Consider the following 24,193-nt stretch of genomic DNA (forward strand, 5'->3'; position numbering starts at 1 on the left):
TTATGTAGATTGCTGTACACGTAGGCATATAACATTGTCAAAGCACCTATTAATTTTGTTTGTGAATTATTTTGAGTTGTGTGACACTGTGCAGAAACAGGTAATTAGTCATTTTCAGACCAGCTGAGCACCAGCCAGCACATGTTGTGAACTAATAAAGACGAATTATGTTTCAAATACTTTTATTCTGTAACAAAATCAGTGAAATTAAAACCAAAAACAAACTTCAGGTAATTTAAAAACACATACATCAAAAACTTACTAGAAAACCTAATAAACTAAGAGAACAGAACTAATGAAGGGGAAAGAACATTCTTGTCCATCTCAGCTACACCTACAGCAATCATGGCTTTCACAGCTCAGTGTATGAGAAGCTGTGATTGTCTTTAAATGTCCCCTGGGGTGGGGGAGCCGTAGTGCAGAAGCGCCTAATGTCATATGGAATGTTGGGGGTGGGGGGAGAGTGGGGGAGGCAGGTATGGGAGGTTCTGATATTGAGTTCTCAATGGGCTGCAGAGGGAGGCATGCATGGGGTTGTTGCACCTGCAAGTCCACCAAAGTCTTCAGTATCTGTGTTTGCGGCCTGAGAATCTCTATTATATCCTGATGAATCTCCCTCTCCTTTTCCTGCACCTTTCTCCTCTCCACTCTTTCCTTCTCCAGGTTGTCCTCAGTGTTCATCCTGTAGGCCCTGTGCTCATTGTCCATTGCAGCACTGGCTTGCAGGATCTCCTGGAACATGTCATCCCGAGTCCTCTTCTTTCTCCTCAGGCATTCCGTGGGTGTGCAGAGACAGACCGTGAGGGCTGCAATGGCAGCACCTGCAGATAAAACACAGAGGTACTATTGTCAGTGTACTCACTATGGAAAGTGAAACTCAAAAATGCTGAACTCAATCCCCTTCCTCCGGTAAAGTTTTAAGGACTAACTACATTCTCACTTCTGCTTGAGGCTGCCTGTGCACAGTGCCAGCCACAGCAACAGTCACAGTTAGCATGGCCCGCTGGGGGTTGGGAAAACGGGGAAGGAATTGCTCAGTTCCATGATTCTAGAAGTATAGGTCAGGCCCTTCACTTTCAGTTTTTATTTTATTTTATATTATTTTTTCCCAGGAATTTATCAGTGTTTATTACCACAACAACAAAAAAAGGTGAAAATCAGTTTAAAAAACATTAATTTTCCTGGGTAAATATCAGGGTTTATTTTGGTGGACAAAAAGATGGGGGAAATATTCAGTAGATTAATGCTTTCAATTTCAATCACCACTGTGGTTTGCTGCAGAAATAAAACAGAACTCAAAACTAGGGTTGTCAATTACTCGCAGTTTAATGCATACGATTAACTCAAAAAATTAATCGCAGTTTTAGTCAAACTGTTAAACAATAGAATCCCAATTGAAATTTATTAAATATTCTTGGATGTTTTTCTACATTTTAATATATTGACTTCAATTACAGCACAGAATACAAAGTATATAGTGCTCATTTATTATTTTTGATTACAAATATTTGCACTGTAAAAATGATAAAAGAAATAGTATTTTTCAGTTCATCTCATACAAGTATGGTAGTGCAATCTCTACCATGAAAATGCAACTTACAAATGTAGATTGTTTGTTTGTTACATAACTGCATTCAAAAACAAAACTGGGTAAAACTTTAGAGCCTACAAATCCACTTAGTCCTACTTCTTGTTCAGCCAACCATTAAGACAACAAGTTTGTTTACATTTACAGGAGATAATGCTGCCTGCTTCTTATTCACAATGTCACCTGATTGAATTAATTGGTGGAGAATTGTATGTCTCCTGCTCCGTTTTACCTGCATTCTGCCATATATTTCATGTTATAGCAGTTTCAGATGATGACCCAGCACATATTGTTCATTTTAAGAACACTTTCGGTGCAGATACGACAAAACACAAAGAAGGTACCAAAGTGAGATTTCTAAGGATAGATACAGCACTCGACCCAAGGTTTAAGAATCTGAAGGGCCTTCCAAAATCTGAGAGGGACAAGGTGTGGCGCATGCTTTCAGATGTGTTAAAAGAGCAACACTCTGATGCAGGAACTACAGGACCCAAACCAGCAAAAAAGAAAATCAATCTTCTGCTGGTGGCATCTGACTCAGATGATGAAAATGAACATGCATCAGTCCGCACTGTTTTGAATCGTTATCGAGCAGAGCCCGTCATCAGTATGGAAGCACATCCTCTGGAATGGTGGTTGAAGCATGAAGGGACATATGAATCTTTAGCACATCTGGCACGTAAATATCTTGCGATGTCGGCTATGACAGTGGGCTTGCAGGCTCTAAAGTTTTATATTGTTTTGTTTTTGAGTGCAGGCTTTTTTGTACATAATTCTACATCTGTAAGTTCAACTTTCATGATAAGGAGACTGCACTACAGTACTTGTAATGGGGAAACTGAAAAATACTATTTCTTTTAGTTTTTTACAGCACTTTATATTTGTAATCAAAAATAAATATAAAGTGAGCACCACACATTTTTTATTCTGTGTTGTAACTGAAATATATTAGAAAATGTAGAAAAATTCCAAAAATATTTAAATAAATGGTATTCTATTATTGTTTAATCACTCGATTAATCGCGATTAATTTTTTTAATCGCTTGACAGCCCTACTCAAAACACAATGCCACTTCTGAGTTTAAGAAAACAATATATCTCTAATCCCCAAATAAAACTTTCCATTTGAATAAATAGTTTACTATTGTAGAGTTAGAACTATTAGTCTATAAATATTTACTTTTAATAACTGGGCCACACCATTTGCAGCACATACACTCAACTTCATCCTTTTAAACTTTCAAATGCTTCCTTGTGTTCTGAAATATATTTGGATACAGATTTTCGTTTTCTTCCCATTTTAGGGTGTCAAATCTTTAAACAGTTATGGTTTAAAGCTGCTCACAGCTTGAAATGTGTACCTGGGCATGAAATTCATCAGTACGTTCAGATGCACATGCACTTCAGAACTTGTGCGCGTGCCTGATTATTTATTGTGTGTAGCTTCTAGACTAATACATAGCCTTATTTCAACAGGCAACTTTGCATACACATAGACTAATACACATTTGTACACAGACTAATATACATACAGACTAATAGACAGACTAATGGTCTCAAGTTGCAGTGGGGGAGGTTTAGGTTGGATAGTAGAAAAAACTTTTTCACCAGGAGGGTGGTGAACCACTGGAATGAGTTACCTAGGGAGGTGGTGGAATCTCCTTCCTTTGAGGTTTTTAAGGTCAGGCTTGACAAAGCCCTGGCTTTCGCTGGGGATTGGTCCTTCTTTAAGCAGGGGGTTGGACTAGATTACCTCCTGAGTCCCTTCCAACCCTGATATTCTATGATTATCGTAATACATAGATCTCATGCAATGTATTGTATTTTCCTAATAAAAAAGGGTTTATGTATTTGAATGATACAAAAGTAGGGTGGAAAAAAATCAGAAAAAAAATGAACAATACTTTTTGTAAAACCCGGAAAATTTTTGGTAAAAATCAGTTTAAACTGAAAAGGAAGGGACTTAAGTATAGGGCAATGCCACTGAATACTGGCACTGTTTTCAACAGGTGGTGCTGATTTTAGCAGATCTCTCACTCCTGAGAGTAACAAAGGCAGAAAGAGAACAGCTGCGGTGGGTGTCACAAAGCAGCCCAGGACTATATGCTGCTGGACTGTGTATTGCAACGGTGCCTGCTACCGTTATCGCTGACTAGCATGGGAAAGTGTCCTACTGCAGAGGAAGAAATAAGGCTGCCATCCCTAGAAACCTTCGGCAGAGGATTGCAGAGTACCTCCATAAAAGTTTCGTCAAGATCTCTCAGGAGGATTCGAACATCCCCATGAACATAAACAAATTGCTCTGCAGCCCTCCTCCCACACCCCACCTAACTCCAGAAGGGAATGAAAAGCAGATAGCAACTCTATCTGTCTTGGCTGTAACACCACCTCTTCTACCATGAGTAAATTAATGATAACTCAAGAGTGTCCTGCTACTTTGGGGGTGCCATCCCTGTAATTTAAAATTAAACGACACGCTCACCTGAGGTTCCTTCACCTGCATAGGTTCACCCATGCTCATCTGGCAAGACTGGTTAGACTGCAGTGGAGTAAAAAGAGGTACTGGCTCACTGCACAGTTGGATTGCCTGGTCACCTGTCCAACATACTCCTCTTCCTTGTTCACCACCTCCTCACTGCTGTTCACAGAAGAGGCTGGTGACTTGGGCTCCTTGGAACTATCCAGAGTGCTGTGGCAGGTGGTGGTGTGATTTCCACCAAGTATGGCATGTGGTTCTGTGTAAAAGCAGTAGGTCTGCAGCTCGGTGCCGTATCAGTACCCCTGGCCTTCTGGTACATCTGCTGCAGCTCCTCAGCTTTCACACAGTGTTGCTGCTGGTCCCTGTCATATCCCTTCTCCTGCATCTCTATGAGCAGATTGCTCGGGTTGTCGCAGTTTCTATGGCTGGTTCGAAGCAGTGCCTGCACAGCCTCTTCTACCCACAGGCCCAGGGAGATCCAGTATCTCCTGTCTGCTCCATAGTCAGCTGTGCAGTTGCATTCAACAATGGAGAGCTGGTAGATGTGCTCATCAAGCCGGGCAATCAGAAAAATGAGTTTCAAAATGGCACTTATGTTGGTGGGAGCCAAATTTAAATGTAGACGTATGCTCAACTAGGTCGACATAAGCTGCCCCACATTGACCTATATTTGTAGTGTAGACCAGGCCTAAGATGTTAGTAACACAAAGGATTTTCATTAATGCTAGAAAAACATACCACACTGGATTTTAATAAATAGGAAAATTCTAGGAGAACAAAAATGTTTCAGAGATCAATAAAGATATTTATTTTTGTTTACTGATATATCCCTGGGTGAAAAAAATGGGGAAAACACCTTAATAGTATAGAAATGTGTAACACCACTTTGCTCTTAAGATTTATGGGGAAGAATTCTGTGCAGGTTAACACTGGGTTAGACTTTTCTTGGGTGAAGGCTTTGAGATAAGTTTTGGCCCAGCAGAAGTTTTTACGTTTCAATTGTGAACCCCTCAGAAATGGACTTTTCTTGGAATTTTCTAAAAGAACCTGAAAAACTATTATAGCAAAATGTGCCAGTACCATTGCACTACTGGTCTTTATTAATACAAGAACAAGTGGTCATGAAGTGACTTCAGCAGCCAATCCATTTAGGATCAAAAAGAAATTATACTACACAGTGTTTGACTGCCACAGGTTGGCTAATCACTAAAGAGATCAGAGTCAAAGGTGCAGGCTGGGTTTTTAAGAGGAGTGCATTTGTTTTCTGATTTAACATCTTTAGTGATATGTCCTAATCTATGAATGAAGTTATCAATGTCATGATGTAGAGGTCAGGAAAGATTTCCTCTTCCCAATCTCGCATGAACACAAATCAACTAGGTGCATTTGCATGGATTCCGACCCCAACCACTTTTCTCTGAAGCATCTGATATTGGCACTTCCAGTATCCTTTCTCTGGTCTTAACGGATTGATGACCTGACCTGATATTACAAATCCAATGTGCTACTTTCAGCCCTCAACCTAGCTCCAAAAATCTCAATCACCCAAAGTGCAGTTTCATTTGGCTTTAAACATAATCCATCTCAAAGTTTCCAGTTTGTCCAACAGGTGCAAAAAAGGGCTACTAGGATGGTCAAAGGAGTGAGTGGAGAACCTACCTTACAAGAGGAGACTTAAGGAGCTAGGATTGTTTAGCCTAACCAAACAAAGGCTGGGGGGGATAGGATTACTGTCTATAAATAATCAGAGGGATAAACACCAGGGAGGGAGAGGAGTTATTTAAATTAGGGCCAACGTTGGCACAAGAACGAATGGACGTAAACTGGCCATCAACAAATTTAGGCTTGTAATTAGATGAAGATTTCTAACCATGAGAGGAGTGAAGTTCTGGAACAGCCTCCTCAGCCAAGCAGTGGAGGCAAAAAACATAATTAATAACTGTATGATGAGACTGCCTACAATGGCATGTGGTCCATCTGGGACTGCTAATAGCAAATACCTTCAATGGCTGGAGATGGGACACCAGATGGGGAGGGCTCTGAGTTACTATGGTGAATTCTTTCCCAGGTGTCCGGCAGGTGGATCTCACTGCATACTCAGAGTCTAACTGATTGCAATATGTGGGGTCAGGAAGGAATTTTCCCTCAGGTTAGATTGGCAGAGACTATGTGGGTTTTTCACCTTCCTCTGCAGCATGGGTCACTTGCTCGTTTGAACTAGAGTACCTGGTAAATTCTCTGCAACGTGAAGTCTTTAAATCATGATCTGAGGACTTCAGTAACTCAGCCAGAGATTATGGGTCTATTACTGGAGTCAGTTGGTGAGAGTGGGACCAGGAGCAGGGAAGTCATCAGGGACTAGAGGCAAAAGGATTGCAAACTGGGCTCTGAAAAGACCCCTGAAGTAAGCTAAACTCCCGCCGAGGACAGTAAGATTGCACAGGAATTGGAGCTCCTATAGTGGACCCAGAGACAAGAGACTTAAAGATACAATGGCTGAGCTGAAGCTGAGGGTCGGCCAACTACACCAAGCAAGATCCCAAGGACAAAGACCTCTGGTACTACTCAACATACTGCTCCTGGTAAGAAAAGGTTCTCAACACTGTCCCTGCTCCCAGGCTGCCTTCTCCTGAGATAACAGAAAACCACTAGTCCAGTGGTTGTTTTCAGCATCTCTCTTGATTCTCAATCAGTTGGGGACACAAAAAACTTTAAACCCCCTATTCAACATATCAGTCTAATAAGCAGGGTTAGTGTGTGAACTTACATCATCATAATCATAGTAGAACCAGGGCTCTAGCACACACGTGTGATTTCACTAGATCAAGGAGCAACCAGGCACCAGAACAACTGGTTTCCACTGTCAAAGAAGTCTGCTCTGTAATCAACAGTATGTTAGCATGCATAAACTTATCAGGACAGGGAGGCAGACATTTTCAAGAAAAGCCTTCTTTTGTGGACTGGCTATAGTTACAAGAGAAAACTTCTGCAGTACCTGTTCCTCCCTTTTCTGCTTCCGCAGCTGAAGGCCCTCTTCCTCTCGCCTACGACGCATTTCATCAGGATTTAAAGACTTGTTCTTATAGCTCTTCAATCGGAAGTTATCTTTTCCTGAGGTTGTCATGATTTCTAGAATACTGCAATTAAAAATAGGTGGATCATAACAATAGATTCTCTTCAGGAACAAACCGCTTCCAGTTCTACCTTTATTACCGCTGTAGCTAGCTATGCCTCCAGGCACTGTCCCCACCCTGACTAGTATTTCTGGGAGAAGGAGCGACTACTAAGTGAAGGCAGAAATAGCTCACAGGACTTGCATGCACTTCATATGTCACTCTCACAACAGCATGAAAGTACCAGTACAGGGGATGCTTGAAATACTTCAGGCTAACATTAAAATACAGAAGGTCATCTAGTACAACCCCCTGCTCAAAGCAGGACCAACCCCAACTAAATCATCCCAGCCAGGGCTTTGTCAAGCCTGACCTTAAAAACTTCTAAGGAAGGAGATTCCACCACCTCCCTAGGTAACCCACTCCAGTGCTTCACCACCCTCCTAGTGAAATGGTGTTTCCTAATATCCAACCTAGACCTCCCCCACTGCAACTTGAGACCATTGCTTCTTGTTCTGTCATCTGCCACCACTGAGAACAGCTGAGCTCCATCCTCTTTGGAACCCCCTTCAGGTAGTTGAAGGCTGCTATCAAATCCCCCCCCACTCTTCTCTTCTGCAGACTAAACAACCCCAGTTCCCTCAGCCTCTCCTTGTAAGTCATGTGCCCCAGCCCCCTGATCATTTTCGTTGCCCTCTGCTGGACTCTCTCCTATTTGTCCACATCTCTTCTGTAGTGGGGGGACCAAAACTAGACGCATACTCCAGTGACTAATAGAAGGGAATAATCACTTCCCACGATCTGCTGGCCATGCTCCTACTAATACAGCCCAATATGCCAGTTCTTGGCAACGACAGCACACTGCTGACTCATATCCAGCTTCTCGTCCACTGTAATCCCCAGCTCCTTTTCTGCACAACTGCTGCTTAGCCAGTTGGTCCCCAGCCTGTAGCAGTGCATGGGATTCTTCCTTTCTAAGTGTAGGACTCTGCACTTGTCCTTACTAAACCTCATCAGATTTCTTTTGGCCCAATCCTCCAATTTGTGTAGGTCACTCTGGACCCTATCCCTACCCTCCAGCATATCTACCTCTCCCCCAAGCTTAGTGTCATCTGTGAGCTTGCTGAGGGTGCAATTCATCCCATCATCCAGATCATTCATAAAGATGTTGAACAAAACCAGACCCAGGACCGACCCTTGGGCCACTCCACTTGATACCGGCTGCCAACTAGACATTGAGCCATTGATCACTACCCGTTGAGCCTGATAATCTAGCCAGCTTTCTATACACCTATCCATCTAGACCATTCATCCAATCCATACTTTTTTCACTTTCTGTCAAGAATACTGTGAGAGACTGTATCAAAAGCTTTGCTAAAGTCAAGATATATCACAACTACCGCTTCCCCTATATCCACAGAACCAGTTATCTCATCATAGAAGGCAATCAGGTTGGTCAGGCACGACTTGCCCTTGGTGAATCCATGCTGACTGTTCCTGATCACCTTCCTCTCCTCCAAGTGCTTCAAAATGGATTCCTTGAGGACCTGCTCCATGATTTTGCCGGGGACTGAAGTGAGACTGACCGGTCTGTAGTTCCCCGGGTTCTCTTTCTTCCCTTTTTAAAATATGGGCACTATATTTGCCTTTTTCCAATCATCCAGGACCTCCCCCGATCGCCACAGATTTTCAAAGATAATGGTCAATGGCTCTGCAATCATGTCAGCCAACTCCCTCAGCATCCTTAGATGCATTAGATCTGGACCCATGGACTTGTGCATGTCCAGCTTTTCTAAATAGCCCTTAACCTGTTCTTTCACCACTGAGGGCTACTCACCTCCTCCCCATACTGTGTTGCCCAGTGCAGCAGTGTGAGAGCTGACCTTGTCTGTGAAGACCAAGGCAAATAAAGCACTGAGTACTTCAGCTTTTTCCACATCATCGTTCACTATGTTGCCTCCCCCATTCAGTAAGGGGCCCACACTTTCCTTGACCACCTTCTTGTTGCCAACATACCTGTAGAAACCCTTCTTGTTACCCTTCACATCCCTTGCTAGCTGCAACTCCAATTGTGCCTCGGCCTTCCTGATTACATCCCTGCATGCTCTAGCAATATTTATATACTCCTCCCTAATCATCAGTCCAAATTTCCACTTCTTGTAAGCTTCCTTTTTGAGTTTAAGCTCACTGAAGATTTCACTGTTAAGCCAAGCTGGTCACCTGCCATATTTGTTATTCTTGCTGCACTTCGGGATGGTTTGTTCCTGCGCCCTCAATAAGGCTTCTTTAGAATACAGCCAGCTCTCCTGGACTCCTTGCCCCCTCATATTAGCTTCCCAGGGAATCCTACCCATCAGTTCCCTAAGGGAGTCCAAGTCTGTTTTTCTGAAGTCCAGGGTCCGTATTTTGCTACTCTCTCCTCTTCCTTTTGTGAGGATCCTGAACTCAACCATCTCATGGTCACTGCTGCCTAGGTTGCCACCTACTTCTACTTCCCCTGTCAATGCTTCCCTGTTTGTAGGCAGCAGGTCAAGAGGAGCACAGCCCCTAGTCAGTTGCTAGTTTATTTAAAATTCTCTGGCTTAGTTTGTCCTCCCTCCTTTTTAAAAACTGAAGGACTTGCCCCAGCTAACTACACAAAACTTACGTTAATTTCTCTGTCACATCTGTCTCTCTACACAATCTCCACACTCACAGCACAAATGTCTTCTCTTCTATAAACCTTGCACTCTAGGGTAGCTTTCCCATTTCTCTCCATTTCATTAATTTTCCAACTTCTCAAATTTCAGCTGAATTTCATCTCTTTCCCTTCTCTCAATCGGCTGTTACACTCTAAAGTTTTGGGGATACAGTTTGTAGGAAAGAAGCTAGGAAGAAATAAAGCTGTATTTCACTAAAATACACCAGTGAGCAGCTTTGAAGTTTACCGTTTATGATATCAAAGCACACATACATATTCTCTTCTTGGGTAACAGAGAAGACCAACAGTAATGACATCAGTCTGGCGGTGGTCACTGTTTATTGGCGTTTCATATATATTTGCTGAACTGTGGGGTTACTGAGCTTGATCCAAAATCCTGATGTCAGTGGAGAGACTCCATTTAAAAAATTGTGCTGTGAATCAGATCTTATATCTGCATTGCTGTTCTCTCTTCTAACATTTCACTTAAAATCTTGAGATGGTAAACACAGAATTCTCACTGAATATGTCTATGCATCTCATACAGATGTAAAATTTCCAGTATGCCACAGATTTCAACAGCACTGTACTGCAGAATTCAGGTGGCTTTGCTGCTGAATTTAGTTCTCATGTTACACAGTACACTGGCCCTTATTATAAGTAGCTTATAAACCTTCTCTGAAGCGCCAGTTATTGTCCAGTGGCCTAATCTGTTGTGGCAAATATGTTCCCAAAATCCAAAAAGTTTCACAAGCACAGATATTGCAGGTTGTGGAGTGATCTTATGTTGACTGAATTAAAATGAAGAAATAAGAGTATAATGTTAGGTGTAGGTTCTGAAAATCTCCCATCCCTGTGCAAGACAGGTTCATTTTCCACTTCAGCACATTACAAATATTATCCAGCCAGTAGTAAGTCTACTCTCACCTTTGGATGTTTCAATTAACAATGAGGATGTTAACATAACTTGATTAAAAATAGACTAAGGCAGCTCTCAGTAACTTAAGGGGCTCTAGTGAAAAACACCTAGTAATATTTTTGGTAATGATACTAAATAAATTCCAGAGACTAGAAGTGGCTTCTGTTAAGGACCAGGTCATGGGTAGTTATGCCTAATGGTCACAGCAGGAGGCTGGTCTACTGGCTGGAGCGGGGTGACTAGGCTTAGTGGCCACAGCCCGAATCAGAAGCCCAGTTACTAGACAGTCACTCATAAATTGGACTGAATGTAGCATAAGACCTGAATTTATTACCATTAATGACTAGACTCCCAGCTCACTCTGCTCACATTCCTCAGGGAATTTTATTTTTTAAAATAAAAGTTCCACAAACAGATCATTCAGAAACATCAACATTGTTTCCATACAAAATGTTGAAGTCTTAAAAATATGAATAAAATTTTTAAATGCTTTTCTTTAAAAAAACTACATTGTTTCTTGTGATACAATACCCTTGCAAACATTTCTTTCCTTCACTAATTTTGTAAATAAATTCTCCATGTGAATTAAAACAAATCTTTGAAATTTCCATGCTGGCAAATTCTGACACAGAGTACTTGTCTCTGTAGTATAATGAATCGTGCACTGGAATTCTAGAGAAATCACGGCAATTCAAAGGTTGTGGGTTTGAGCCCCACCAAAGTCAAGTTTTGGTGCAGAAAAGAGCCATAAAAATGATTAAAGGATTAGAAAGCATACCATATATAGTAACAGACTCAAGGAGCTCAGTCTATTTAGCTCAGTGGCTTTCAATCTGTGGTCTGCAGACTTCTGGGGGTCTGTAGACTATGTCTAAGGGGTCTGTGAAAGGTTGTTGTTACCAAAGAACAGTGGTTTTCAATCTGAGGTCCACAGACTATGTCTAAGATTTCCAAAGGGGTCCACACCTCCAACTAAAATTTTTAGGGGGTCCACAAATTAAAAAAAGTAGAAAACTGCTGATTTAACTTAACCAAGAGAAGGATAAGGAGTGATTTGATCATAGTCTATAACAGAGGTGGGCAAACTTTTTGGGCCGAGAGCCACATCTCGGTGGGGAAATTGTATGCAATGCCGGGCCAGGGGGTTGGGGTGCGGGAGGGGGTGCAGTGTGCAGGAACGGGCTCAGGGCAAGGGATTGGAGCGGAGGAGGGGTGCAGGGTTTATGAGGGGCTCAGGGAAGGGGGTTGGGGTGCAGGAGGGGTGTGGACTGCAGGAGGGAGCTCAGGGCAGGGGGTTGGGGTGCAGGAGCAGTGTGGCAGGGGCTCAGGGCAGGGAGTTGGGGTGCACAGGACTCAGAGCAGAGGGTTGGGGTGCTGGAAGGGTGCGAGGTACAGGCAGGGGTCTTAGGGCAGGGAGCTGGGGGGCAGCGGGCGGGAGGGGTTCGGACCCCGGCCTGGCGCCGCTTACCTAAAGCGGCTCCAGGGTGGCAGCGGCGCGCACCGGGGGCCAGGGCAAGCTCCCTGCCTGCCTGCCCTGCCCCACGCCGCACCGCTCTGGGAAGCGGCCGGAACCACGTCCCTGCGTGGCCCCTGGGGGAAGGTGGGGGGGCCACAGGGCTCCATGCGCTGCCCTTGCCACACCTCCAGGTACCTCCCCCGAAGCTCCCATTGGCTGCGGTTCCCCATTCCCGGCCAATGGGAGCTGTGGGGGGCGGTGCCTGGAGGCAGGGGCAACGCACAGAGCCTTCTGCCACCCGCACCCCGCCTGGGGCCCCAGGGACGTGGTGCCGGCCGCTTCTGAGAGCGGCGCAGAGCCTGCGGCATCACGGGGGGCAATCCTGCGGGGCCAGATCCAAAGCCCTAAGGGGCCGGATCTGGCCCGTAGTTTGCCCACCCCTGGTCTACAAGTACCTACCTGGGGAATAAATATTTGATGATGGTCTCTTCAATGTAACAGATAAAGGTACTATGGCTGGAAGTTGAAGCTAGACAAATTCAGACTGAATAGAAGGTGTAAATTCTTTAAAAAGTGAGTGTAATTAATCGTAACAATTTACCCCGTGTTACGGTGTATTTTCCATCACTGGCAATTAAAAGAAATCCAGTATTCATTTAAGATATGCTCTAATTCAAAACAAATTAGTTTGGGGAGGTCTATGGCCTGTGTTATACAAGAAATTGGACAAGAAGATCACAACGGTCCCTTCTGCGCTTGGAATCTCTCAAAAGAGCCACAAAAGTTATGCTAGGGTAGAGAAAAAGTCTTAAAGTTAAACTATTTAACTTATCAAAAAAATCAACAAGTAATTTCATTACTGTGTATGAGTACCTGCATAGGGAGAAAATACTGATAACTAAAAAGGCTCCTTAATCTAGCACAAAAAAGTATAATATGGTTGGAAGCTAAAGCCAGACAGATTCAAATTAAAAATTTATGCCTAGTTTCAAACAGTGAGGGTGATTAATCACGGAACAAACTACCCAAATAGTGGATTATCCAGCTCTTAATGTCTTCAAATGAAAAATATGCCTTTCTGGAGTATGCTTTAACAAAACAAATGATTGGGCTCAATACAGAAGTAACAATAAAATTAAATGGCCTGAGATACACAGGACATCAGACAAGACGATCTAATGATCCTTTTCAGTCTTAAAAACCATGAATCAATGGAGACTTGCCAGCTGACTTAAGAATCCCATCCAATCTTGCAGTTACATCTTGGGTCTTCACCGGGGGGGGGGGGGGGGGGTAGCACACCATCCTGCTGTCCTTGCATCCCTTACTGAACTCTCTGGCCACTTCATATGCTGATGAGGACTACGGGACTTCTTTAAATGATTGAGAAAACGCTCTTGCAAATCCCTGTAGTACAAAGCAAGCAGCTACTCTCACACATTGTCCCCAGTAACAACTCAGTGTTCCGTTCCTCTGCATGAACATTCAGAGACATTCTAAGTGCCTCACTAAATGCCTGGTAGCGATTAGATACTACCAGCCAGGTTGAATGTCTCCTGGTTCTCTTTCCTCTGTAGGTCACAAATGTCTGTTCTTTTGTTTCTACTCTTTCCTGTTTCTTTTCCACTGAACCTCCCCCCTTTACAACTTCGGTGGCAATGATTTCCAAACCACACTGTCAAAGAAGTCTTCATCTGCTTGAATCAAGTTTACCCAGAGCACTGTAGTTGGCAGTGCTGACAGAAAAGAATGGATACTTACTCTATGGTACTGAATCTTTGAAATATACTGTCTACACAGATTCCACTCTTGGTGACTCATAAGCGTTGTCTAATTGCTCAGAGGTGATCTGATGAAGTGAGCTGTAGCTCACGAAAGCTCATGCTCAAATAAATTGGTTAGTCTCTAAGGTGCCACAAGTACTCCTTTTCTTTTTGCGAATACAGACTAACATGGCTGTTCCTCTGAAACCTGCTCAGAGGTAAGTAAGAGATGTCCTAGTTGAATAGTGATCGCAGGGCTGCCCTATCAAAATTAGCATCCAATCTGGAAGCCTGCACTAGGGAATAGAGAGTGCTAATTGTGTGGATCAAGCTCCATGTAGCTGTTTTACATATTACAGGTAGGGGGATTTTATCCAAACAGACAGCAGAAGCTGCCCAGCCATACTGAAATGCATTCCTTAATATGACCAGGGAGATCTTTCTTGGCCAGGTAATAAGAATTTATGCAATCAGAAACCCATTTGGATAACCTCTGAGAGGAAATATGTTTTCCCTTAAGTCTTTTGGCAAATACTACAAATAGCAAAAAATATTTCAGGAATGCACCTAGGTTATCTAAATAAAATGATAAAGCTCTTACTACATCTGCCATGTGAAGCTTCACTTCCCCCAGATTAGAATATGGATTGGGAGAGCAAACCAGGAGGAGACTGGACTGATTATATGGAATTCTGAAACAAACTGAAGCAGGACTTTGGATAAGGTCCAAAAGTAACACTGTCCTTATGAAACACCAGGTATGTGGAACCAACCACGAGAGCTTGCATTTCACCTATGCTTTATGATGAACATGGTAACTGTCTAATATTTTATGAGATAAATAAATAACTCAGGGTCCCTACCAATTTTGTATAGCTACTTGTTGGTAGGAAAGCTATTATCTTTCCCGGAGGTACGGGCTAAGGGTTTGAGTCACATAAACTGTCTGGTTCTAACCCAAACAGCTTAACAAGAACCGGCTGAGTCTATATACATGTACGGAAGACTTTGTGTCAACAATGAAAGGGCCGAGGACCAAGCCATTAACACTCAACTACAGAGAAGCCCAAACAGGCTGGACATGTGAATACAGCATGGCTGAGTTTGAAGAACAAAGGCCCAAGAGTGTGAACAGACCGTGTTTCAAGTGTGCTGCTGAGAAGATAAGCGGAGAGAGACAGGGACAGAAAGAGTACAGCTGGACCTCAAAACTCAAGGCATAGCAAAACCATTACTTCTACCAATATGGACTTGATTTAAGCATGTCTATTCCATGCTAAACTAAGGGCTTTCTCATGCAGTATATTCCAGGTGACTAATGAATTGAAAAGGCTGCCCTGTGGCACTGCAAATACTTACTGGGTGGCATTCCTCCCTAAGAAGATAGTCTCCTGTGGAGACTGAAATAAGCTGGACTCGCTATAGGACCTCATGGTGGGAAAACAGGAGTACTGGAGCCCCAAGCCCCAATCTCAGAGTTCTTGAGGCCACATGCCTGCCTTTTCAGAAGAGTTCAGCATATTAAAGCAAACCCTCATCCAAACCAGGACTGCTCACACAGGTGCCCCTCCAACAAAGCTGCAGTGAACCATCACTCAAACATGCAGCAACAACCCAGCTCCACTGACTTACCCTTCCATCAGAGCCTGCATGCATGTGGCAGCAGCCTAACCCTGAGCCGAACCTGGGTCAGATGACCCCCAGGCTCAGGTATCTCCCCAATCCTGCCAGAGCTGCAGATCAGTCTGTGCAACAGCACTACCTTGCTGAACCCTCCTTGCAACCTATCAGACTCTCGAGACTCCCAGCCTGCTCTTGTTCCTGTCCCAGTCTTGCCTGAGCCCTACTCTGACCTCGCTCCAGTACTGTTACTGACAAGCTCCAGCCTTGCTTCCACTTCCTGACCCTCCCCGGACCCTCGGACTACCCAGTTTCAACCTTTGGCCTATATCTGGACTCCAGTGACATGGCTTGTCCCTAGACTCTGACCACCAAGCTTTGACCCCTGGCTTGCACCTAGACTCCAGCTGTGTACTTATTCTGGTTTGTTTACAGACTCTGATCAGCTCTGACACCACATCTCAATTCAAGTGCCACCCATGGCCCAGTCCTGACCCTATATCCAACTTCAATCTCCGCTCCAACCAGTAGGCCTCACTGCCAGGACACAGTGCCTCTGTAAATCCATTACTCTCTCCTAGTTGATTTAATGGCTAACAAAAAAAATTTTTTTAATTGATAAGTGATTAAGGGAGCAAGAGCTCCCAGAAGTCCCATCAATCCAAGTAGAATTATATTAAGGTCCCAGAAACGAAGGGGCTCCCTAATTCATCCTTCATGAATTTTGCCACTGGAAGGTTAAAAAAAAAACCAACAGTTTGGCCCTGAATAAGAGGGTGATTTGCAGATACTGCTGCCAGGTGGACTCTTATTGAACTGACGGAAAATCCCCACTGCTTCAGGGCTAGAAAATATAGGCTATAACTGCTGAGGCTGATGCTGCCAGTGGAGAAAATGGGAAATGGGCTGAAACGTTCAGATAGTGAACTACTTCTCCATTTAGCTCTGTAGATAAGTCTGATCAAAGGCTTCCTGTCTGGAGAAGAATGTTCTGAACCTCAGCTAATAACTCTCTGAGTGGGATTCATACAATCCAGGATGTCAGGTGAAGGGATTTGGGGTGTGGGTGCAGGATCTGGGAGATTCTGTCAGATAGAATGGGTAAGGTGGTCAATGGTTGCACTGAGATTCAGCAGATCTGAATGTCAAACCATGATCATGCAACCTGTATCTTGTCTCAATTCCCTTAGTACTCTGGGTAGCAAGATGTAAGTGGATAGGCATACATTAATCAGCTCCATGGGATAAGGACTGTGTCCATCAGGGAACCTGGCACTGTGCCCCTCTAGAGCAGAATGTCTGATAATTGTTGTGACATGTGCAAGAAGTTCTACTTTTGGTAGTCCCTACACATAAAAGAACAGCTGCAAAACAGTCTTGGAGAGACCCCATGTGGTTTTTGGAAAAATCCTTCTTGATGTAATCTTCTAGGGTAGTCTGGAAACTGGGAAGGTGGCAAACTACTGGTATGATGAGATGTCAGATGCACCACTCCCACTGATGTATTCCCATCTGCAAAGAAGCCAAAGATCTTGCTCCCACCTGCTGATGTAGTGTATCACTGTGATGTTGTCTGTCAGTAACTTCATTGTTGAGACATCAAGAAAGTGTAGGAAAGCCCTGCACTCCAGGCATATGGCTCTGAGCTCTAAAATGTTTGTGTAGGCAGGCCTTTTGGGGAGACCAACCCTCTTGATTTTTTAGTGGAAAAAGATGCATCACTCCATTTCTGCATGAAGGTATCTATTACCAGCGTACATGTAGATAGAGGCATGAAGAAAGAGAGTTGTGAACAGAGGCAGCTAATAGGAGTTTCAGAGGGTGCAGCAGCAGACTCTGTGCTTGAAAGTAGTGGGACTTGACGAGTAGTGCTTTCCTTCCAGGTTCAGCACTGTGTGAGATATCAAAAAGGCCAGTGGGGGTAACCTGCAATGGATGCGCCATGTTTTCTTTCCTGCCTGAAGACAGAAAGGATTTCGTATGTCTGAACTGCAAGCTGGTGGATGTGCTGGAGGCCAAGATTCTTGGATTGGAGGGGCAAGTTGACATGCTACTGAGAATCAACCTGAGGAGTTCCTAAGACAGCCAGGTTGGGGAAAAACCAGTACCCCCAGTTCAAGGAAGAATGGAGCTGACCACCTAGAAATCAGAGAGAGAGGAAGTTAGACAGAGGCCTGGTGGTTTATAACCACCAGAGGCAGGAAGTCACAGCAGCTTTCTACCCAGTTGGAGACAGAAGACGATGGACAAGCTGTGGCTACCAAAAAGAAGAGGACTAGAAGGAATTCCACACATCTAGAAGTTTCAAATCAATACGAAGTATTCAATGTGGAAACTCTAGAAGATACCTCTCAAGATCCAGCAGGTCCAAGGGAACGGAGGGATGTACAGGGCACATACATCGATGGCAGCTCAGCCCAATTTGTAAGAAAATCAAGCTTGTCCACAAAGAGTTCTCCAACTATCCAAGGAAGACAGAAAATCCTTGTTGAAGATTCAATACTCAGAAGAATTGAAAGAACATTCTGCAACGGAGAGGTGGACAACGGGATGATATGCTGCCTTCCTAGCAAAGAACAGTAGAACACAATCCAGTGGCTGGAAGGTAAAGCCAGACAAATTCAGAAATACACTGGAAATAAGAGGGCTTAAATATTTAAAAGTGAGAGTAATTAACCATTGGAACAATTCACTAAGTGTCGTGGTGGATTCTCCATTGGTGGCAATTTCTAAATCTGAAAGATATGCTCTAGGAATTATTTTGGAGAAGTTCCATCGCCTGTGTTATACAGGTCAGACTATATGACCACGGTGGTCCCTTCTGGCCCTGGAATTCATGAATCTGGGAAGCTCCCAATCTCTTGAATTAGAAAGGTTTTATGCAGTGACATGAAGCTGTTTCAGAAGTGATGCATTGTGTATCCATACCCAGCTACAGCCTGCTTACTCCACCAGCTATAGCCAGTGTCTCAGCTTCAGGCTGAGCTTTTCTGAATGGAAAAAAAAATTCATGAAGTATATTCACTGATGTAGCAATAAGCCACTAAAAGGAGTAGCACTGACTGTTGACTGAAACACCTAACCAGTGTTTGATAATAGGAACATAGGAATTCCAATATCAGGACTCACCAGGGGTCCACCTAGTCAATATCTTGTCTCTGGTACTGGCCAGTACCAGGTGTTTCAGAGGAAAGGGAAAGAATTATAAAATAACCTGCTCACAGAAGAACTCTTAGCAGTTAGAAGTCAGCAAAATCTCCTTGCATTCGGGGCTTACTTAAAAACATTGTTTATATTTATCTATCTGTATAAACTTCCCTATAAATGCTAAAGTTAAGACTTTGTCACAGTTACTTTTAGGTAAAAGTCACAGACAAACAAAAATTCATGGAAACCATGACCTGTCTGACTTTTACTAAAAATAATGGGGGGAAAGGGGCTGACGAGGGATGACAGAAGCCTGAGCCAGGGGAAGAGAGCCGGGGGCGGGGGCGGCGGGGAGGGAGAAGAGGAAAGAAGGGGTCAGCACTCCCGCCATGCCTCAAGCCCCCACCACCACCAGACAGCTCCAGGGTCCTTGATGGCTGACAGCTCCAGTCCCTTCACCCCAGGCCTGAAGCAGAAAATGTCACGGACGTCTCTGAAAGTCACGGAATCCATGACAATCTTATTCTGAATAAATGTCTAATCCTATTATTTGAATCTTACAAGGTGCTTGGTCTCCCTCCCTTGTGACTCCAAGTTCTATAAATAAATTATTAAAGAAGTATTTCCCTTTCTCTCAATTTTAAATGTGTTGCTTCTCAGTTCCATCGAATTCCACCTTTTTCTTGTATTTTGACAAAGAGTAAACATGGCCACCAAATTTTATATTCCTTTATCATATTCCTTTTAACTAGCCTTCCTTCTAACCAGTCTCAATCTCATCAGCCACTACTCATCTGTCTCTGGAACCACTTCTATTTCTATTACATCTTTCACAGCTGGGGCAACTAGAACTGCACACAGTATCCTAGCTGAGGGCTTAGCTATTTACATTAAATAGAAAAAGCTTCATTAATGCAGAGTTAAGGTTGCCCAGTGATAGTGCATGTCCTTTCAGAACACCAAATTCAGCATAAAAGACTTCTGAAAAACAGGAAATACAGTGTTAAAGTAAACACCCACATAATCTTAACTTACCCATCCTGGAGCTGGCAATATCCACTCGGAAATAGCTGCATGCATTCCAGCTACATTCATTGTGTTAAGTGTAGCTGTATTGAATGATGGAGAAGTTGAAGCAGCTTGGAAGAGCTGTGATTGTGTTATGAGGAAATCTGGGTCCAAGGCTCTCCCTCCCTGCCCCCGCGCCTGCCGCCCCAGCATGTTATGAAAAGAAAGAAGTGCTTGTATACCTCGAGGTTCCAGTCTGGGTAATTTCAATATGGAATTGTGTGGGTTGTGTCAGTAGCAGTGCATTGGAGTCATCCTGAAATGGGTATTGTCAGTAGAGAGGTATGATATGAGAGAAGTCTGTGGATTTAACGATGAGCAGGGGATAGCAAAGGGCTAAGTGGTAACCTGGGTGCAAATATGAAGAAGTCATAAAGGGTATGAAGTGGTTATTAAATTTTACAAGTGTGGTATTCTGTGGGGGAAGTAGGCTTAGTGTTTGAGCACAAACCTAATGCAGGTGGCACCTGTCCATTTCAGTGAAAAGGCAGAATGCCAGAGTGTGTGATATAGGCATTGTGGGGCATCACTCAAAGAAGGGAGAGTTAAGACTGTATGGGCTTTAACCTTCACTCTGTATTTCCTGGTTTTCAGGAGTCTGAGTTTTGCTGAACTTGACATTCTGGAAGGGCATGAGCTATCACCAGGCATCCTTATCTCCGTGTTAACTAAGCTTTTTACCAAGGACTACATTAACACAAACTAGGAACCTTTTTGTTCATACCTGCAGCTTCCACCCAGGGAAGTTACAGTGCAACAGTTTGGTGTGCGCTGCCAGTTTGATGTGCATCGCTTTGAGCAGGGGGTTGGACTAGATTACCTCCTGAGGTCCCTGCCAACACTGATATTCTATGATTCTATAATTCACACCCCAAATAGTCTGAACAGTGGGCCAGTGTAGACAATCCCTTAGTTATCTAAGAAAAAACAACAGAGCTCAAAGATTCCAAGGCCAGAAGGGACCACTGTAATCATCTAGTCTTACCTCTTGTATAACAAAAGCAATGGGACTTCCTAAAAATCATTCATAGAACAGAGCTTTCAGAAGAACACCCCATCTTGATTTAAAAATTGTTACTGATAGAGAATCTACCACAACCTTTGGAAAATTGTTCCAATGGCTAATTACCTTCACTGTTAATGTATGCCTTATTCCCTGTCTGAATTAGTCTAACTTCAACTTCCAGCCATTTGATCCTGTTATACCTTTCTCTGCTAGACTGAAGAGCCATAAGAACGGCCATACTGGGTCAGACCAAAGGTCCATCCAGCCCAGGATCCTATCTGCCGACAGTGGCCAATGCCAGGTGCCCCAGAGGGAGTAAACCTAACAGGTAATGATCAAGTGATCTCTCTCCTGCCATCCATTTCCACCCTCTGACAAACAGAAGCTAGGGACACCATTATTTACCCATCCTGGCTAATAGCCATTAATGGACTTAACCTCCATGAATTTATCTAGTTCTCTTTTAAACCCTGTTATAATTCTAGCCTTCACAATCTCCTCAGGCAAGGAATTCCACAGGTTGACTATGCGTTGTGTGAAGAAGAACTTCCTTTTACTTGTTTTAAACCTGCTGCCCATTAATTTCATTTGGTGTTCCCATAATATAAGATCTAGGGGCCAAGTCAATAACTTTTCCTTATTCACTGTCTCCACACCACTCATGATTTTAATATACCTCTATCATATCCCCCCTTAGTCTCCTTTTTTCCAAGCTGAAAAGTCCTAGCCTGTTTAACCTCTCCTCATATGGGACCCGTTCCAAACCCCTCATCATTTTAGTTGCCCTTCTCTGAACCTTTTCTAATGCTAGTATATCTTTTTTGATATGAGACCACATCTGTACGCAGTATTCAAGATGTGGGCATACCATGGACTTATAGAAGGGCAATAAGATATTCTCCGTCTTATTCTCTGTCACTTTTTAAATGATTCCTAACATCCTGGTCGCTTTTTTGACTACTGCTGCGCACTGCATGAACGTCTTCAGAGAACTATCCATGACAACTCCAAGATCTCTTTTCTGATTAGTTGTAGCTAAGTTAACCCCCATCGTATTGTATGTATAGTTGGGGTTATTTTTTCCAATGTGCTTTACTTTACATTATCCACATTAAATTTCCTTTGTCATTTTGTTGCCCAATCACTTAGTTTTGTGAGATCTTTTTGAAGTTCTTCACAGTCTACTTTGGTCTTAACTATCTTGAGCAGTTTAGTATCATCTGCAAACTTTGCCACTTCACTGTTTACCCTTTTCTCCAGATCATTTATGAATAAGTCGAATAGGATTGGTCCTCAGACTGACCTTTCGGGAACACCCCTCTCAATTCTGAAAATTTACCATTTATTCCTACTCTTTATTTCCAGTCTTTTAACCAGTTCTCAATCCATGAAAGGATCTTCCCTCTTATCCCATGACAAGTTAATTTATGTAAGAGCCTTTGGTGACGGACCTTGTCAAAGGCTTTCTGGAAATCTAAATACACTATGTCCACTGGATCCCCCTTGTCCACATGTTTGTTGACCCCTTCAAAGAACTCTAATAGATTAGTAAGACGTGATTTCCCTTTACAGAAACCATGTTGACTTTTGCGCAACTATTTACGTTCTTCTATGTGTCTGACAATTTTATTCTTTACTATTGTTTCAACTAATTTGCCCGGTACTGACATTAGATTTCCCGTTCTGTAATTGCCAGGTCACCTCTAGAGCCCTTTTTAAATATTGGCGTTACATTAGCTATCTTCCAGTCATTGGGTACAGAAGCTGATTTAAAGGACAGGTTACAAACCATAGTTAATAGTTCCACAATTTCACATAAAGAGTTCTTTCAGAACTCTTGGGTGAATGCCATCTGGTCCCGGTGACTTGTTACTGTTAAATTTCTCAACTAATTCCAAAATCTCCTCTAACGACACTTCAATCTGTGACAATTCCTCAGATTTGTCACCTACAATGGACAGCTCAGGTTTGGGAATCTCCCTAACATCCTCAGCTGTGAAGACTAAAGCAAATAATTCATTTAGTTTCTCTGCAATGACTTTATTGTCTTTAAGTGTTCCTATTGTATCTCAATCATCTAGGGGCCCCACTGGTTGTTTAGCAGGCTTCCTGCTTCTGATGTATTTAAAAAACATTTTGTTATTAGCCAAAAACTCAGAAGGTATCTGTTCTTAAACTCCTTTTTGGCTTTTCTTATTACATTTTTACACTTAATTTGGCAGTGTTTATGCTCCTTTCTATTTACCTCACTAGAATTTGACTTTCACTTTTTAAAAGATGCCTTTTTATCTCTCACTGCTTCTTTTACATGGTTGTTAAGCCACGATGGTTCTTTTTCTGTTCTTTTACTGTGTTATTTAATTTAGGGTATACATTGGGTCTCTATTATGGTGTCTTTGAAAAGTGTCCATGCAGCTTGCAGGGATTTCACTCTCGTCACTGTACCTTTTAATTTCTGTTTAACTAACCTCCTCATTTTTGCATAGTTCCCCTTTCTGAAATTAAATGCACAGTGTTGAGCTGCTGAGGTGTTCTTCCCACCACAGGAATGGTAAATGTTGTTATATTATGGTCACTATTTCCAAGTGGTCCTGTTATGGTTACCTCTTGGCCCAGATCCTGCGCTCCACTGAGGACTAAATCGAGAATTGCCTCTCCCCTGGTGGGTTCCTGTACCAGCTCCTTCAAGAAGCAGTCATTTAAAGTGTCGAGAAATTTTGCCCATAGTTAAATATTTGTTACTCATGCAGGTTCTTATAGAAAGTAATCAAGTCACCCCTTATCCGTCTCTTTATTAAGCTAAATAGATTTGAGCTCCTTTAGTCTATCACTATAAGACATCTTCTAATCCTTTAATCATTCTCGGGGCACTTCGCTGAACCCTCTCCAATTTATCAACATCCTTCTTGAAATGTTGACAACAGAACTGGACACAGTATTCCAGCACTGTTTCATGAGTGCCAAATATAGAAGTAAAATAACCTCTGTACTCCTACTTGAGATTTCCCTATTTGAGCAGTCTAGGATCCCATTAGCTCTTTTGACCAGTGTCTCACTGGGAGCTCATGTTCAGCTGATTATCCACCAAAACCCTTTTCAGAGTCACCGATTCCCAGGATAATGTTCCCCAATCCTGTAAGTACAGCCTACATTCTTTGTTCCTAGGTATATACATTTACATTTTAGCCATATTCAAACACATATTTTTGCTTGCACGCAGTACACCACGCAATCCAGATCAGTCTGAATCAGTAACCTGTCCCCTTCATTATTTACCCCTCCCCCAATTTGTGTGTCATCTACAAACTTTATCAGTATGATTTTATGTTTTCTTCCAGGTCATTGATAAAAAAT

At 42.9% G+C, this 24,193-nt stretch overlaps 1 protein-coding gene and 1 long non-coding RNA gene across 6 annotated transcripts in view; both read right to left on the reverse strand.

The window, feature by feature from the left end:
- KPNA1 (karyopherin subunit alpha 1) overlaps positions 1 to 24,193 on the reverse strand; it is a 155,641-nt gene that overhangs the window by 125,794 nt on the left and 5,654 nt on the right. For all 5 annotated transcript variants that reach the window (XR_012664966.1, XM_048819991.2, XM_048819948.2 and 2 more), the window contains exon 2: positions 7,063 to 7,204. Coding sequence is in view for 4 of the 5 variants with exons in the window: in XM_048819991.2 (XP_048675948.1) it covers positions 7,063 to 7,191 (129 nt within the window). In the remaining variant the exon portion in view is untranslated. The remainder of the gene's footprint in view (positions 1 to 7,062; positions 7,205 to 24,193) is intronic.
- Positions 166 to 6,932, reverse strand: LOC142069124 (uncharacterized). Its single transcript, XR_012664967.1, has 3 exons — positions 6,835 to 6,932; positions 4,071 to 4,755; positions 166 to 821 (listed from the first exon to the last, which is right to left on the reverse strand). It is a non-coding gene; the product is annotated as an uncharacterized LOC142069124 (long non-coding RNA).

Source organism: Caretta caretta, chromosome 1, assembly GCF_965140235.1.
Source record: "Caretta caretta isolate rCarCar2 chromosome 1, rCarCar1.hap1, whole genome shotgun sequence".
NCBI classification, from domain to species: Eukaryota; Metazoa; Chordata; order Testudines; family Cheloniidae; genus Caretta; species Caretta caretta.